We start from the raw sequence: 18,715 nt of genomic DNA, 5'->3' as shown, positions 1-18,715 counted from the left end.
TTTGGATAATTGATGTCACTCTCTGCTCTGCAAAGTAGTGAAGCATTTCCTCTGTATTTCCTTTCAGTGTCCTATTTGCCTTCCTAGAAGAAAACTCCACTTTTTCCCCATGTAATTAACAATGTGACCTTCCTCTCTGGGAAATGGAGGCATTTGGCCTTGAGAAAGGTAGTTCACATGCTTCGGTGCTAAGCAGACGGTAGTAGAGAAATGCCAAAGTGGCATCAACTTTCATTAGGGAAGGCAAAGAGCACCATCCTTTGGAGTCCACACTGAGCAAATGATAGGAAAGGTAACCAAAGTAGATAAGGCAAAATGGTAGTTCTTTTTTTTTTTTTTTAAGATTTTATTTATTTATTTGAGAGAGAGAGACCGCGAGAGCGAGCACAAATGGTGGGGGCAGGGAGCCTGACTTGTGGCTCAATCCCAGGACCCTGAGATCATGACCTGAGCCGAAGACAGACGCTTAACCGACTGAGCCACCCAGGTGCCCTGGAAATGGTAGTTCTTAATTTTTGAGATTGTAATGAAATCCTGGGGTGGGAGAGGGCAGATGTGGATGTGAATGTTTCAGAAAGTCTTGGAAGAAACCAAGAACACAGTAACCATTGGTGCTGTCTTCTGGATTATGCTTTGAGAAACCTCTTTGGACTTATTCCCTCCACCTGGGATACTCTTCTCTTCAACCCCCACCCCCGACCTGGGAAACTGCTCATTCTAAATGTGTGTCATTTCCTCTCTGTGGTGGCCTTCTGTGATATGGCAGAATGTCTGGCCTCATCTGTCCTGTGTGTGTCTCTTCCACAATATCTCATTCCCTGACCCTATTAGTCACTGTTGTTTGGGGGGCTGGGGGACACTTCCCCTTAACTGAGCTCCATATCTTGTTTACCTGTGTCATCTTCATCGTGGCCTGCAGTAGGGTAGCTGACCTAGGTAAGGGCTCCAGTTCAGGTTTCTGTCATATTTTTTTCCTCTTAGTCACCAGCCACAATTTTACACGAGCCTACTCACCTCCTCCTCACAGTGAGGAAAACTTCACAATCTCATCTGAGAACAAGAGTGAATGAACCTCATGCTCAAAGAGGATGCCATCTTTTTTTTTTTTTTTTAAAGATTTTATTTATTTATTTGAGAGAGAGAGAGAGAACATGAGAGGGGGGAGGATCAGAGGGAGAAGCAGACTCCCTGCTGAGCAGGGAGTCCGATGCGGGACTCGATCCCGAGACTCCAGGATCATGACCTGAGCCGAAGGCAGTCGCTCAACCAACTGAGCCACCCAGGAGCCCGAGGATGCCATCTTTAATAGGACAACAGGAAACTGCTAAGATGTCATTGCCCTCAAATTAATTTATAAGTTCAACAAGATCCCCAAATAATACTAAAGTTCATTCTAAAAATAAACATGTGGAAATAGCCAGGAAAAATTGTAAGACAGCAAAATGAAAGGGACTAGACCTACCGTTATATTAAAATATATTATGAAGCTATAATAATCAAAACCGGTACTAGGGAATAGCCAAAGTTATCAATGGAACAGAATAGAAAATCCAGAAATACAATCTATATGAAATAATCTATGTGGAAATTTAGTTTAAGATAAAGGTAGTCTTTCAACCCAGTGGGAAAGGAAGGATTATATAACAAAGGGTGGAGACAACTTGTTGACCACTGGGGGAGGGACTATATCTCTCACCCATTTCACCTAAATACACAAATTGTAGATAAATCAAAGTTTTCATCACCGAAAAATGAATCAAAAAATGAAATCATAAATTTCTAAAAGAAAGCATATATAAAGTTACAATCTTGGGGTAAGGACAATTTTTCTAACCAGGACACAAAACCCAGCAGATGAGACGTTTTAAAAAATATTTTTAAATGTTAAATTTTAAATGCCCAAGACTTGGGGCACCTGAGTGGCTCACTGGTTGGGCGTCTGCCTTTGGCTCAGGTCATGGTCCCGGGGTCCTGGGATCGAGCCCCACATTGAGCCCCGCATCGGGCTCCCTGCTCGGCAGGGAGCTTGCTTCTCCCTCTCTCACTCCCCCTGCTTGTGTTCCCTCTCTCGCTGTGTCTCTCTCTGTCAAATAAACAAATAAAATCTTAAAAAAATAAATAAATAAGAAACAGAACCCTGAAGCCAAGGTTTCTCTCAGGTCACTAGTGTAGGCTCTTTGGGCTAGAGTGGCCCTGGCTTAGCCAGTTGACTGGGAATGGGGCCTGGCCAATGCCTAACAACTTCCTTTCTCTTTGTCTGCCTCCCCCTGCAGCCCTCATACGCTGAGTTTGATATTAGTGGAAATGTACTCGGTTTGATCTTCAACCAAGGAATGATCTGGTGAGCTATGCATTTTGTCTGGGGACCACCTCTTTGGGGGAGTCAGAAAACTGGAATCCCAGGCTTGGCCTCCCAACTAGCTGGGGGAAGTGGCTGGACAAATCCTCAGGCCCCTCCGCACTGCCTCCTTTCAGATGACAAATAGAAGGCAGGACGAGATGAGAACCAGGACCATATCCGGCCCACCCATGTGCTACCGTGGACAGAGAGGAAAGGAGAGGGACAGAGGAAGATAGAAGGGGAATGAGAAGGAGGAAGGAAAAAAGGAAGAAGTAGAGAGGGGAGGAAGGAGGAGGAAAAAGGGAGAGAGGGAGGAGAAGCAGAGGAGGAAAGGAAAGAAAGAGGAAGGAGGGAGAAAATAAGAAGGAGAGGAGGAGGAAAGGAGCCAAGGAGCTCCCTCCTCTGAGGCGGGGCTTAGAAGAAAAGGCTGCATAATATCAGCCAAAGACTTTTAAGAGGCTGAGGGCTCACTGCAAGCCAGTGTCCCATTCTCTTCATTTAAGAACTTCAGATACTTTTCTGAGCAGCACTGCTATTTTAGGGGGACCACGGAGAAAGAGACAGGAGGCCAAATAATTTGCCAAGTGCCTCGTGGTCAGAACCCAAGCTAAGTGGTGCTTGGAGGTCTCCCTCTCCTGAGGAATGAGTGGCTATGGCTCGGTGATAAATGTCCTGATTAAATGGGAGACCCCTGCCCTCGGGACCTGCAGGGAAAGCATCGAGGCCTCATGCTCCTAACCCATCGATCCCATTTCCTCCTGTCATCCTTCCCTGGCCTCTCTTGCTGTGGGGCCAACCGGGTGTGTGGTTTGTACCCTTCCAGGATGGGCTCCTTCTATGCTCCAGGACTGGTAGGCATCAACGTGCTGCGCCTGCTGACCTCCATGTACTTCCAGTGCTGGGCAGTGATGAGCAGCAACGTCCCCCACGAACGTGTTTTCAAAGCCTCCCGATCCAACAACTTCTACATGGGCCTCCTGTTGCTGGTGCTCTTCCTCAGCCTCCTGCCAGTGGCCTACACCATCATGTCCCTCCCGCCCTCCTTCGACTGCGGGCCATTCAGGTGCACAGTCTCGGTTGCATGGGAGCAGCTCTTCTCCCAGAGCGCTGGCTCAGAAGTCCTCTCCTAGCGTTACACCAGCCTGCAAAAGGCCATGGAGCTCTGGGCAAATCATCAGAGCCGTTCAGTGGCGTTTTCTGCAAGGATGGAAATGTTATATCGCTGCGTGATCCAGTATGGTAGCCCCCAGCCGTGTGTGGCTCTTGAGCACTTGAAATGAGGACCGAGAAACTGAATTTCTTTATTTCATTATAATTCACTTTAATGTAAATAACCACCCATGGCTGATGGCTACCATATTGGACAGTGCAGCTCTGACCTTTTAACATGTGGATAATCTATTGCCTTGGGTTTCCTTACCATGGGATGAGTAACGGGGGGGGGAGGGCGGGGGGGGATACTCTGCAGATGAAATAACCATACATTTATCAGTGCCATTCACATGGGAAGCAGCGACTGAGACTCTTGACTGGGTCCCCATGCTCTGCAGGGCATTTGTCAGCACTGTTGGTTCAGAGTATAAGTCAGACTAGTTTAGGAGACTGGGCATTGTATAAAGAACATATAAATAATGATGTAAGAAGGTATATTGAAAAATAATATGCATCTGCTGCTCTCTTTCCCAGCGTGAGACCCTCTGCAAACAAAGCCATCTCTCTACTCTATAAGAAGGAGTTCTGTGGTTCAAGCAGTTTGGAACATGCTGCCCCTTTTATCTGCCACCTTCCCACTTAGAAATGCTCAAGGCACACTCTTTTTTAATGGATCGGAAGAATCGTGCAGTAAGATAATGTGTGCAAGCCAGCATTTCCATTCTTGACCACAGACTCTTTCTTCATGTAACACGCGTCCAGGGCCAGGAGTGGGGTGAGGTTGGTGAGGCACCAACTCTGAGCTTGCATGATCCTACGAATGAGTAGCTCCTTCCACGTTGTGCATCCTAGGGCCTCACCCAGCTCACTCTAGTCCCAGCTCTGTGCCTACTGTTGTGGATCAACACATGGGGAAATGCTGATCTGGTACTTTCCTGTTTAGAAGGGACTTACCTAGATAAAGCCCTGTGGTGGGTGCCCCCCAGCAAGTGCCGTGGTGCTTGGAGACGTTAGTGGAGTGCTCGTGGCAGAGTGAGATCTGGCTGCACAGGGGTTCAGATGGAAGGAACAGGGCGGTGGGGGGGAGGGCCCTAGATCTAGAGGAGAAGAATGTGCTGAGCTGTAGAAGGCGTGGGATGCCCGGCTGAAGGGAGAGCCACATGATAGAAATAGTAGAAGCCTCTCTTGACTTCTTCCTAAGCAAGGTTTGGAGGGCTGAGCTCTAGGTGCAAATGCCAGGGCCCCTTTGCTCAGGCTGCCTACCTGCCCCCAGACATGAGTGGGCCTGAGCCATGCCTGGCCCTTGCCATCTGCCCTACCCTTGCTTCATCTGCTACCCCGAGAGGCCCTGACAGCCTACAGCCAGAGAGCAGGGAAAGGAACCTGAAAACGGAACTCAAAAGGAAACATGGCTGCCACCACTTTCCTATCACCCTTCTGATCAAAACTCACCAGCAGCTGTTCTCTCTCTTACTTGCTTCAGGTGTTTTCTCAAAGGTCACCTTCTCAATGAGACCTTCCCCGGAGAACCTAACTAAAATGTCACACACACACACACACACACACACACACACACACTTCTTATCATTGTTTCTCCTTATTGCATCTCCATATCAACGTCTAGAATGCCAGGCCTTTTGCTTATTTATCGTGTTTGTTGTCTGTCTCCTTCACCAGGACATAAGGTCCATGAGGGTGTGATTTTTGCTTCCTTTCTCACTGCTTTATACCCAGTGTCTAGAAGAGACCACTTGATTTATGGTCAGTGCTCAAACTAGACCCTTCACATCACAAAAATTCACTTTTACAGGGAGGGACTTAGGGTTTCAACCAGATCCAGACAGACATCAATGGATGAGATGGGCAACATTGCGTAACATAGAGTTTTCGTAACTAAGGTTTCACTGAGGCACAGCCACACCCATTTGCTTACATATAATCTGTGGTTGCTTTCTCACTACAACAGCACAATGGAGTCGTTCCAACAGAGACCATCTGGTTCCCAAAGCCCAAAATCTTTATTATTAGCTCTTTCCAGAAAAAAATTCTCAACCCCCTGACTCAGAGCATAGACTCCAGAGTCTTCTATCTCAGTCCTTTGCCAGCTGGGTCATCTCGAGAAGTTACTTAACTCCCTACACAAGTTAATTGCCTATAACATGGAAATAATTGTAGCGCCTCCGTCATAGTGTTGTTATGAGGATTTAGTGTATTAGTTGCAAAGTACTTAAAGGAGAGTGCTAATTTCCATGGTAAGGCATATATACGAGTTTGTGAAGCCTGAGCCCTGCCCAAGCTGGGGGTAGCTGGTACTCATAAACAAGCTTATAGGTGCGAAGCATTATCTACATCAGGGCTCAGCTACTTTTTTCTGGCAAGAGCCCAATGGTAAATATTTTTGGCTTTGGGAATCAGGAGAAAAAAGTCAAGAATATTATGTAAATACTTATATAATTAGAGAAACAAATGGCCACAAAGTTTTTATTATTTTTTTGAAAGATTTTATTTATTTATTTATTTATTTGACAGAGAGAGAGACAGTGAGAGAGGCAACACAAGCAGGGGGAGTGGGAGAGGGAGAAGCAGGCTTCCCACTGAGCAGGGAGCCCTACGCGGGGCTCGATCCCAGGACTCCGGGATCATGACCTGAGCCGAAGGCAGACGCTTAACGACTGAGCCACCCAGGCGCCCCCAAAGTTTTTATTATTGACAAAATTCAAGATATGATCATAATAGAGTATAATTTTTTGTAATATAGGTCTACCAATGAAAAGAATTCTTGGGGGAAAGGCGGTGATAATATCTCACATAACAGGGGCTCAAAGTTACTGTTTCCTGTCATCAAACATCAGTTTTACTGCTCAGAATGCCACCTTTGCTGCCTGGGTCCATCATTGTACCAGACATGACAACACATCTCCTACCCTAGAAGAAAAATTCCCATGAAACTTTACTACTGCTAAGTCATTGAACTGCTCTGCAGTAGAGCAAGTCAGAATCCTCAGCTTCCATTTCTGACAAAATGTACAGATCGGAAAATGATTAACTTATGAGAGCTAATGAAATTCACCATTGACACTATTGACTGCAATTGCACGTGATAGATTCAAATTTTTTCCGCAAATTACCCACTGATGAATAAGATAGTGAATTACCATTGTCTGTCCACACCTAAAATTTCACAAGCTTTGTAAATTTGTCGAGCTAAGCCTTCTTCTGCCCTCTGTACATTTTGACCTTTGTCAACTGTAGCACATCATAGCAGAGCCACTTCACTTCAGTTGTACCAAATTCCATTCCATTCAGTTGTACTGAATTAATGTATTCTCAACTTCTTTGAGAAAATTTCACCCCTATTTGTTCCACATAGTATATTCATAGTAATCAGTTCTTCAGTCACTTCAAACTTGGCATTAACTCCCCAAATAAACAACTGAGCAGCATCAGTAACATCTACTGACTCATCAAGAGCCAAGGAAAACCACTTGACATCATTTGCCTCCCTTTGAATACAGCGTTGTTCTCAATGTCCTCAACTCTTCAAGCAGCTACTTTTGCTGGAAATTCTCCAAGTCTTAAGCAAGTTTATTTTCTCCGGATACATTTCTTCGGCTCCTGCAATCAAACACAATTTAATTACTTCACCACTGGTCAGTGAGGAACATCATTTTGGAAAGTGGAGGAAAGGGGAGTCCTTGTTATATAGAGAACAGAAAGCTTAGCTGAATGATGTCCTACAGGTGTATGGAAATCTGAATCTGTAAATAATGAACTTGGATGTTTGGCTAAGGAGATTTCTAAGCAAAGTATTGAAGGTGCAACCTGGTTTCTTCCTGCTGCTTATACTAAAATGTTAGAGGAAAGAGACAAATTGAGAAAAGAACTGATAAGCTAAAAGGGACTAGATCTTGATGATTTGGGAAATTCTCAGCCTGTCCAGGTTGCAAAAGACACTCAAAACAGATTCACTGTCAGGAAAGCATGTTCTAAAGAAAAAACCAAGGGGCAGGCTGGGCAACTTTTTGCTAGTGCCTCTGAAGGATCAAAAAAACCTGCATATTCACTCACACAGACGATTTTCTTAAGCTTGTGACTGTGATCTTCTCAACCATCTCAGCAGAAGGCAAACATAGAGATAGAATTCTCCAGCAAAGATCTGCGAGGGACCCTCTTGTCTAATGGACTGAATTCCCATGACATACATGGAAGACCCACCAGGTATTTAAGAATGTCATATGGGCAGTAACACTGCCAACTTTTACTGTAATGGCTGACCCACCATTGTATTTTGGGAGTAAATAACTTGTTTTCTAGTCTCATGAGTCCACAGAGAGAGAAGAATTTTGCCCCAAGATGGATCATACCCAGAGTCTCATCTATACGTGATTTAGATAGTGAAATTTGGGACTTTTGTGCTGATGATATTTAGATGCGATTTTGGACTGTGGGTTGATGCTCTAATGGGTTGCAACTTTGGGGGATGTAGGGATGGCGGTGAATGTATTTTGCAGGTGGGATGAATGTGAATCTTCAAGGACCAGAGAGCATGTGGTGATGGGCTGAATAATGGCTCTTGAAGATATTTGCATCCTAATCCCTGGAACCTGTGGATGTTATTTTATACAGCAAAAGGGCCTTTGCCAATGTGATTAAGTTAAGGATCTTGAGATGGAGAGATTATCCTCGATTATCCAGGTGAGCCCTAAATCACAAGTGTCCTTATAAGAGGAAGGCACAGGAGATTTGACTGCAGGAAAACAGAAAGTGATGTGACCATGGAAGGAGAGAGAGATTTGAAGATTCTAGCTACCAGCTTTGAAGATGGAGGAAGGGGCCATGAGCCAAGGAATGCCAGGAATAAATCGCTAGATGCTGAAAAAAAGGAAGGAAACAGATTCTCCCCTAGAACCTCCCTCTGAAGGCAGTGCAGCCCTACCAACACCTTGGTGTCAGCCCAGTAAAACACGTCAGACTATAAGAGAACAAATTTGTGTTGTTTGAACTCACCTGTGTGGCAATTTGTTATAACACCCACTGGAAACTAATACGTCATCTAATACATCATGATTCAAGGACAAAATAACCCACACTTAACTGTGACTTAAAAGCATGACATGTGAAATTCACTTTTCTTGTTTTTACATGACAAGTTGGCACTGATAAGAATAAAAAAGGAATTAATGGAATGTCATAATATGGTGATAAGCGTGGCACTTAAAAGCGCTAAGCACTGAGATGGCCACTGAGATGGTCTCTGGCACAATTATTTCTTGTTAACCCCTAGAGCACAAAAGCAACCACAGACCATATATAAATAAATAGGCATTGCTGTGTTCCAACAATATTTTACTTAGCGACACTAAAGTTTGAATTTCCTACTTCAATTTTTTTTTTTAAGATTTTATTTATTTATTTGACAGAGAGAGACACAGCGAGAGAGGGAACACAAGCAGGGGGAGTGGGAGAGGGAGAAGCAGGCTTCCCGTGGAGCAGGGAGCCCGATGCGAGGCTCGATCCCAGGACCCTGGGATCATGACCTGAGCCAAGGCAGACGCTTAACAACTGAGCCACCCAGGTGCCCCTCCTACTTCAATTTTTATATATCTCAAAATATTCTTCTTCTTTTCCCCCAACCATTGAAATACATAAAAACCATTCTTCATTTTCAGGCCATAGGAAAACAAGTCTCAAGCCAAATCTGGCCCATGAGCCATTATTTGCCAATCCTTGATCAATACTTTACAGAAGAGAAAAATGAAGCTTCTGGCTGCCACATTTTGGAGGGCACTTATCATTTGATGGCCCCATACACAATGCTTTATATAAATTTGTATCTCCGCCCTCTAAACAATCCTCTGAGGCAAATACAATTATTATCCTTATAATACCATATTATACTATATAATTATTATACTATATTATACAGATGAGGAAACTGAGACAGAGAAATTTTCAGTATCTTGGCCAAAGATATCAAACCTCTGCAACACTGTCCAATAGAATTTTCTCTGTGATGAAAAAAAATTCCGTATCTACTCTTCGAAAATAGTAGCTACTAGTCCCATGACTATTGAGCTCTTGAAATGTGAGACTAAAAAAAAATTGAATTTTTAATTTTACTTAATTTTTTAAATCAATTTTTTAAATTTTTAATAGCTACACTGGACAATACAGCTCTAATGAGGAGAGCGAGGGAACGGATAGAAACAGGCAGAAAGAAAATAAGTAAATTATCCAGGGTGTCCCACAGCTAATAGATGAAGAAGCAAGGATTTGAACCAGGAATTTCAAGCCCTAAAGTCCATTTCTTGGCCCTGAAACCACTAACCAAAGCCTGCAGGGGACCATAGTCTCTGGGCAGGCATTTGTGGAAGTCAGTTTGCATAATGGTTCTTGGGTATTTGAAGAAAATCAAAATTGCCCTTGCGACCTGTCCAGGAGCCTGTCCTAGGTGATCCAATCTCCTGGAACTATCATCTGAAGACGAATTGTAGGTATTTCTGAGCGGCCCCATGAGGTTGTCTCCCACATAAGCCTCTGGAGAACTCTTTCCTTCCCCGGGGGCCCAGAGGGAGCTCCATGTTGATCTTACAACCACCGGGCAGGCAATTTTCTCCCAGGAGAGTAGAGGAGAAAATCCATTTTCATCTTGCTGAGGAAGGTGTCAGACCCAGGAGACCAATGTAGGCTGAGAAGTTCTGAGGTACCAAGGACATAACGCTGGCCAATCCCGGGGGGCTGACTACCTATAAGACAGAGCCAAATGGCAGCCCCATGGGGCATGTTTTACGTGCAGTTCCTTTGGAGCAGAGCTTTGGTTCTTCCAGGAAAGCAGTGGCGAGTGGCAGCTTGGGGCCCACGGGGACATGGGCACAGCTGCTCATGCCACACGAGCTTCGTATTGTGAGCTGTCATGTGTTCTCTCCTCTTCACAGTGGGAAAAACCGAATGTATGACGTCATCCAAGAGACGATTGAAAACGATTTTCCAACCTTCCTGGGCAAGATCTTTGCTTTCCTCGCCAACCCTGGCCTGATCATCCCAGCTATCCTGCTGATGTTGTAAGTTAGCGAGGGCCCGCGGCCCTGCCTCCTGGCAACCTTCCCTTCATTGGGGAAGGAGGGAGGGAAGGGAGATGGGGAAGAGGACAGCAAGGTCATTACCACTGGGATGACTTTAATCCTGCTGGGGAACTCTGGGAAACAGTGGGTCTCAGAGTTATCCTGCTCAAGGGTGAGGGATGGGGTATCTGTAGACCAGCGTCCATCAGTCACTGGTGGGTGGGACTGGGAAACCTAAAAGGGAAGAGGGGTGGGTTAGTTCCCCGGCAATCTGGGTCAGCTGCGTTCCTGCAGGGGATGGAAGGGAAGTTCCAGGCACACAGGTGAAGGGAGCACACCGAAAGACAGGGTCCGAGGAATAGGGATGGGCGCTGCCATTATCTGCAGCACTCTCCTAAAGGCTCACTAGAAATATCAAAGACCTGTGCACTCTGGGTCTCTGAGAAAGCAGAGGGGCTGATTCAGCCTGTCCCTGGGTGCGCTGGAGCATTTGGTTCTTTCCCCACTCTCCCTCTCACCAAAGACCGAGAAACCCCTAAGGATGGTGGGTGGGTTGGATGATCTCTGTGTCCCCAACACCAGCCCAGGCCTAGGGCAGAGGAGGCAAATAACACATGTTCAAGGAAGGAACAAAGGGAAGAAAGAAAAGAAAAAGGTGGGAAGTGAGACTCCTGAATTTGAATTACCGTCATCGAAAATGTACTATTGAAAATATTAGGGGTTTTTTTCTTTATAAAAACCTGTTTTGGCATGCTTTTTTTAAATTGTGAAATATTCCTAACATACAGAAAAGTACAGACAACCGTGAACAGGATCACAAGAGTCAACAGATGTTACTAGTTTGCATTATTTGCTTCAGATCTGTCTCTTTACCAGAAATAAAATGTTACAGATACACTTCAAGCCCGCTCCCAATCCTGCTCTCTTCCTCCCTCTCCAAGCGTTTCCACCCATAGTTGGGTGTTTTCATCACACCCCGGCTATCCTTTTCTGGGCTTTAAATTTTTTCAGGAATGGTTCACTTTCTTCACTCAACATTATGTTTGGGAAATGTATCCATGTGGATACACCAGCGCACACTTTAATGGTTCTACTCTGCAGTGTGATTAAATCACAGTTTCTTGGTCCCTCTGCTGAGAGGTGGTTAGGTTGTTTCCACTTTTTGGCTATTGCAAATGTGGTCCTTGTGCAAATGTGTGAGGACTTCTCTCGGACAGACCTGGGAAGTGGAAGTGCAGGGTCATAGGTATGTGTTTCTCCAATCCTTCTAGAGATTGCTGACTTGCTCCCCCAAACAGGTGTATCTCCTTACACCCTTGACTGGAACATCTTCTGCTCCTAGTCCTGGCCTGAGAAAGGACTGGCATGATAGTGACAAACCTGGACTACCCCTTGACTGTCTGAGGAAATTCTGGAACCCAGACCTGACCCTTGCAGGTGGCAAAGGGAAATGCTAAATTTGGGAACGGAGGGACAAAGCCACCCATGAGCATTTCCTCCTCTCTGACTTCCAAGTCCTCCCTGATAAATGGGTGGTTAATTAGGAGAGAAGGTAAGGCCTGGCCTTCGGAGTAGGAGCCTTGCAAAACAGATCCTGCTGCCTCCACCCATCCTCCCTGACTCCACCTGAGTCTCTGTTGCTGGGGGCTCACATGACAGCCTCTGACCCACACTCTGCCCCAAAGACAATGGGATTCCTCCTCTCTGGCTGGAGAGAGCTCGTGGACTCATTGAAGTGGCTCTGGGGGGCCCCGCCTTGAAAGAAGGCTTAGAAGACCCAAGCTGGAGCAGCTAAGACTTGAAATCCAGGGAGAAAAGTGACAAAGAAGGATGAACCTCAAAAGCTCCCAAGTAATAGGTCAGCGAAGCACCCAATCCAGGTGGCACCTTGGCTTTCGTGGCCCCTCCCCTCTCAGGAGGTGCACCCTGGTCATAGCCCCCGACCTTAGTTCCTGTGAAAGGGAAGCCTCCAAGGACACCCAGTGGGAGCTGGACTCTGAAAACCAGCCCAGGGCCAGACATCCCCATCAATGCTCCCTAAGCAGGGACCTCTGGGCCTTCTGCACTTGTGCTTCTAGGCAAACTTGGGGCAGGCACCTAGCACCCAGACCCTCCTCTCTTAGCCCTTGATGACTGGGGAAGGAGCTTCGGCTTTAAATGTGGACTCCAACAAGTACTGATAGATGGGGTGACCTTGGACAAAGTACTTACCCTCTCTGAGTTCTAGGATACTGATTTGGAAAGATGGGAGACATCCTTTCTACTTCACGGGGTGAAAACCACTGAGATATGGAGTGGGATGCACACGACACAGAGCCTGACCCAGGGCAGCTCCCCAGGAAGCATAAGCAGCTTCTTCTGCTTTCAAGAACCCCTGCCACTCCCCCACCTCTTCAGACTTCCAAGAAGGATGATTCCTTTAGCCAACCTTTACTGAGCACTCCGAGAGCTAAAAAGGTGTATGTCATTTCCACATTTAATAAAATAGAAAGCAGGGTGTCCAGAACCTTCTCTACATTAAGTGGGGAACTTAGAATCGTAGGATATCTCTCCACCCTGCCCAGAGGCAACCTACTCCAGGAAGCCTGCCTTGATTCCTCCAGAAGGGGTCCAGCTCTTGTCATTTTCCAAGACTGCAGTATCACAGGAGGGTCACTTTTCTCTTGCAGCCTGGCCATCTACTACCTGAACTCAGTTTCCAAAAGCCTTTCCCGAGCTAATGCCCAGCTGAGAAAGAAAATCCAGGCGGTGAGTCTGTCGGGAGTTTTCATTCGAAAAGATGTCATGGTTTTGGTTTTTGCTAATTTGCCCTGTGAGCCCAGTTGTATCATCTAAATGGCTTCCTTCTAAACCAGATCCAAAACTATCTGTATCTGTAGGAAGCCTTGTAAGATTGAACAACATGCATTTATATTTTGAGCATATTCGGGGGGCACAATAATGATGGCTTAAATTTGGAGAGGTTGCTAAAGAACAGGAGAAATTCAAAGGACTCAAGCAATGTTCATACATAGTAAAACCAGTACCCCCAATAATACCTACAGATTAAAACTAATACTATAAATACTAGAGAAAATATTGTCAGAATGACATAGTGCTCGTCCCCACAGCCTAACGGGTCTCTTAAGCCCCCGGCCACACACAGGCAGCTTCTCTCCACACCAGCTGAGTTCTGACTGCTCTCTTCCGCTCTCCCAGCGTCCACCCCCCTCCTACAAGCGGTGAAGGGCAGACCCCACCCCACTCTAAGCCCTGTCCTCCTTGCTCCTCACTCCCTCTTCTGGAACTAATCCATCTGCCTCGAAGCCAGCTCCCCCTCGGCACCTCCCTCTGTTAATCTCACCGTCCTCCTGCCCATATACAGAGAACCTTGAAATGCAGGATTGGCAGGGTTTCTGTGCTCCCCTGGCCAGATGTTCCTTCAAATGCTGTGCAAAGCTGAGTCTTGGGATGCCCTCTCCAGGGAATGGTAGTTACCAAGAACCGAAGAGAGTCCTTGTTCCCTAGATCTCACCATCCTGGGCTCTGAGCCTCAACCACCCATTTCCCTGAGAAGGGTTCATTCTTTTTCTGCAGCTCCGCGAAGTTGAGAAGAGCCACAAATCTGTCAAAGGCAGAAGCACAGCACAGTCAGAGGACACAGCTAAAGACGCTTCCCAAAATGCCACCCAGCTCCAACTCATCGAAGAAGGTAAATTCTATTGCATGACGATTCCTTTTTTTTTTAAGATTTTATTTATTTATTTGAGAGAGAGAGACACAGCGAGAGAGAGAGCACAAGCAGGGGGAGTGGGAGAGGGAGAAGCAGGCTTCCCGTGGAGCAGGGAGCCCGATGCGGTGCTTGATGCAGGGCTCGATCCCAGGACCCCGGGATCATGACCTGAGCCAAAGGCAGACGCTTAACTACTGAGCCACCCAGGCGCCCCTCATGACGATTCCTTCTTTACAGGGCCACATGGAAGGGTGTAAAGAGCATCTGCTGAGGAATCAGATGGAGCTGGGATGAAGTCAGAATTCTGACGATTAGCTGTGCGAAGTCGGGCACGTTAAGCCAAGACTCGATCATAGATCCTACCTCATGGGGTGGGGAGAATGAGATAGGATTCAGCAAGAGGCGAGCTTCACAGAGTCCTGGCACACAGAGAGAGAACCTGTGACTACGAACTGGGGCGTCTGTGACATGCAGAAGCATCTCCACTTCTCCTGCGGGGCTGTCTCCCTCACCTCTACCCACCAAGTCTCTCGCTGCGTTTTCTAATGTGACTCTTGACATTCGCCACAAGTGAGCCTTCTTTTCTGAAGTGATTTCATCTTCTTCACTTTCTCTCCTGAGTCTGACAGTCCCCCTCTGATATCCTCTTTCCATCTGGCTATTTTACCCAATGGAGGAGCACTGCTGGTGTCCCACCCAGATGCCTCTAAGATGCTCTGAGGGTTGGCTGACGGGGGTCACAGCCACCTGGGGATGGAGGAGGTATTTGCTCTCTGTGTTGTTTTGAATGTTTTCTTTAGGAGGAGAAACAGATTTGAATCCGGCAGCCACTGCTCCTACTGGAACCAGTTTGCATTCTCTTAAAAAAGAGAAACACTGGGGGCGCCTGGGTGGCTCAGTCGTTAAGCATCTGCCTTCAGCTCAAGTCATGGTCCCAGGGTCCTGGGATCAAGCCCCGCATCGGGGTCCCTGCTCAGTGGGAAGCCTGCTTCTCCCTCTCCCACTCCCCCTGCTTGCGTTCCCTCTCTCCTGTGTCTTTCTCTGTCAAATAAATAATATCTTTAAAAAAGAGAGAAAGAGAGAAACACTGGAATATGTAGAATAAAAGGATGAGAAATGGCCACATGTATTCCAAAGAAAGTGTCACAGGGCTTCAACGGGGCGTGGTCACAGACTATCTTCACCTTGAGAGAGGAAAGTTCAAATCAAAAGAGACCCCATGTCCCAAAGCTTGTTCCTATTGTAAAATTAAACTGAATCAGCATGCTGTGATTTTGGCCTCTGATGCCAGAAGTGAACAAGACGCACAAGACGCACAAGACATGGCTGACTGTTCAGGAGTTAGAATTTTTAGTGCAGAAATTGTATTATTTATTCGATGACTTTATGACATCGAGGCAGGACCACAAAAAACAGAAACAAAGAATTTAAGCTGCAAGATGAACGTCCCCTGTTGGGTTATTTTTCATTCTTGAGGTCCAACAGTGACAGAAGTGCCTATGGAAGCAGGTCAGGAAGAACAAGGGACACCATGTGCATCCCTGGCAAACACTGTGTTGGTATTGGAATACTTGTCAGTATCAGTATGGATATTGGAATAGTAACGAATTACTACTGAATAGTTAGTAGCAAGTAAACAAATGGATGTTGCAGAAAGAGGACAAGAAGGCTGTGTCACAATAGAACCTGTCCCTAGCGAGTCTCCCAAAATATATGGAAGACATTTTGAAGCTACAGACATTCTTACTGGTCAGATCGGCTGGCAGTCCGTTGATGCCCTCCAAGACTGGTGGAGGGCTGAAATGCAGAAGAGTGACTGGCTGGCAGCTTATCGTGACACTGAAGAAAATATTTGAAATCACCTAATTGTCCCACATGGGGCAGGAAATGGAGTACATGCAATGTTATGTTGTAGTATCACCAGCAAAAATGAGAAAATGGAATGGACATATTTGGACACTGGTGGACTTGTGTATGGAAGGAAAACAATAGGTGTACAAGATGTTTTCCATGAGAAACCAAGGAACTTACACTGGTTTGACAGTGGTTGGCTCACGTCCCCACAGTCCCAATGTGCCCGTCCCCCGGACGCACTCCTTCCCTGCCTTGCTCTACTGGGCTGCTACTTTAAAGTTTGCCCTCTCCAAATGTGAGTTTTTAGTACAGATCCAAAGCTCTTTCGATTTTGTGCTGCTTACCTCAGTACTGCAGTGTCTGCTTTTTTAAAATTTCGTGGGATCTGAATACATCAGTGGGAGTAGGCTGTGGGGGAGAGCCTAGGAAGATGGCCGCCGGTGGCCTCCGTGGCTGCCCTCACTTAGCTTCTCTTCTCCAAGTAGTCGCTAGAATGATACCAGTTACTGTAACAGGCCCAAACAAATGACTCAAACACAATAAAAGTTTACTTCTCACTCAACGTAAAGTCTAAATTGGGTGTTTCCACTTGACAGCCACTTTCTTCCCAAGTGACGTTGCCGCAAGGACGCTGGCTCCTTCCACCCGGTGACCCCGTCTGCCCCAGACAGGTGCAAGGGGAGGAGCCTAGAGGAAGTGGGGCACGTCAAAGCCCGGACTTCAGTCATAGGCCACATTCACCCACCAGGGAAACCCAGTCCTTTTCTGTGTCCCAGGAACTGGGGTTGGTGAAGAGCAAGCCGTAATCACCCTGAGGTCAGTTAGGGGAAGGGAAGGAGACAAATAAACAAAAGCGCTGGAAGTTGGATATGATTCCATGCAGGTTACACAGCCCCTTCCAGCATCCTATGTGACCCTGGCAGCATCATATGCCACCTGGGAGCATCATATGCCACCTGAGAGACTGTTACGGTTGTCCCAGCTTTATACTCCAGAAAACCGAGGCTCAGAGAGTCCAGTTTAAGGCCAGAGTTCAAAACCTAGCTCTCCAGGGCGCCTGGGTGGCTCAGTCGGTTAAGCGGCTGCCTTCAGTTCAGGTCACGATCCCAGGGTCCTGGGATCGAGTCCCACATCGGGCTCCCTGCTCAGCGGGGAGCCTGCTTCTCCCTCTCTCTCTGCCTGCCGCTCTGCCTACTTGTGTTCTCGACCTCTGTCAAATAAATAAATAAAATCTTAAAAAAAAAAAACAAAAAACCCAGCTCTCCAGCCATCAGACCCTATTCCTCCAGCAGATCTGTTTATGCCAAGGCCAGGCCAATGTGCCCCAAGACACCCGAGCACCGTCTGACCATTCCCACCTCGCCAAATGGGACTGAAATCCACACACAGAGCAGGGCAGCTCCAGAGGCTCCCGTTTGATACCAGGAAACTGAAGCCAATTCCCCCACATCCTCATTCTTGTCTTGGTTCCTTTTCCAGGGACCACGCCTCACCCTGCCAGCCAAAACCAGACCCCAGACAAGAAGGATCAGGATCCTGGGACCTCCACTTCTGCCAGCGGGACCACACTGCCTGCCTCCCGGCACCTCTCTGGAGCTCAGCCTCCTGGTGTCAGACCAGATTCTGGCCCAGCTCGGCCTCAGACTCATCCTTGGAGGTCAGCCTCTGGAAAGAGTGCTCAGAGACCTCCCCAGTGACCCCTGGGATTCACACAAGCACCATCCTGGGGCTGGTCCTTCGGCCCCACCAGCTCACACACCCAAAACGATAATATTCTCTCTTCCTCCCTCTCCTCACACACACGCACGTTCTCTCTCCTCTCATTGAATGTGGGAATTTCGATTACTTAGTCTCAGGCACTTGTTGGCTATCACTAGGGGAGGACAATGGTTTTTGTCCACTCTTTAAGGGAGCTGAGTCTCCCCACTCCCCATAAACTGCCCTTTCCAGTATCTTGGTTCAGGCAGCTCTGGACCTTGCACTCGCCGTGGTTCCCTCAGCTCCAGACTTTGGGATGAGGCAGCAGGGCCACGACCACCACCGTAGACTTTTTTCATGGCCCCCATGTTGGGGCACTGGTTTCTGCTAACCTGACTAACTGGGAGGAGGATGCAGAGCGGCCCACATTCCCAACCATCACCTCTACCCAAAGGAGATGAGGTGGTTTAAATAAAAGGTACAAGAAGCCACTGAAAATAAAGGTAGTGAACCAAAGTCCAGCCACGGTGAGTAGGAAGATGATTATCCCCCAGACCCCAGCCTGGGGGGAACTGAGGCCATTAAGCAGCAAAAATGCACTGGAGCCTTCTAGCAGCAAGGCAAGGAGCACGGGTTTCTTCTAATTGAAGACAACGTAGATCGCTCAGGGCAGAAAAATCCTTCGTAAGCACCAAATTTGAAAAAGGAATTTGATAGTCTGCTTATCGTGGAAGGAATGTTGAAGATGGTTTCTCTGAGGAGTTTGGCAAAGGGTGCAACACAGAGCCTTGTCTCTGGTGATTCTACGTTCAACTAGTGTTAGGGTGCGGTTCTGTGCAGAATGTCTCCTGGGGGGCACAAGCCAGAGAGGCCAGACCATTGAGAGGGCCTTGGCAA

At 47.0% G+C, this 18,715-nt stretch overlaps 1 protein-coding gene across 1 annotated transcript in view; it reads left to right on the top strand.

The window, feature by feature from the left end:
• The window catches only part of TMC2 (transmembrane channel like 2), a 60,689-nt gene extending 42,872 nt beyond the window's left edge, over positions 1-17,817 (top strand). The window contains exons 14-19 of the mRNA XM_036093195.2: positions 2,274-2,341; positions 3,165-3,404; positions 10,429-10,554; positions 13,224-13,302; positions 14,131-14,245; positions 17,600-17,817. Coding sequence (XP_035949088.1) covers positions 2,274-2,341; positions 3,165-3,404; positions 10,429-10,554; positions 13,224-13,302; positions 14,131-14,245; positions 17,600-17,817 — 846 coding nt within the window. The remainder of the gene's footprint in view (positions 1-2,273; positions 2,342-3,164; positions 3,405-10,428; positions 10,555-13,223; positions 13,303-14,130; positions 14,246-17,599) is intronic.
• Positions 17,818-18,715: the final 898 nt, after the last annotated feature.

Source organism: Halichoerus grypus, chromosome 10 (assembly GCF_964656455.1).
Source record: "Halichoerus grypus chromosome 10, mHalGry1.hap1.1, whole genome shotgun sequence".
Lineage (NCBI taxonomy): Eukaryota > Metazoa > Chordata > Mammalia > Carnivora > Phocidae > Halichoerus > Halichoerus grypus.
This window is presented reverse-complemented; position numbering and strand designations above follow the sequence as displayed.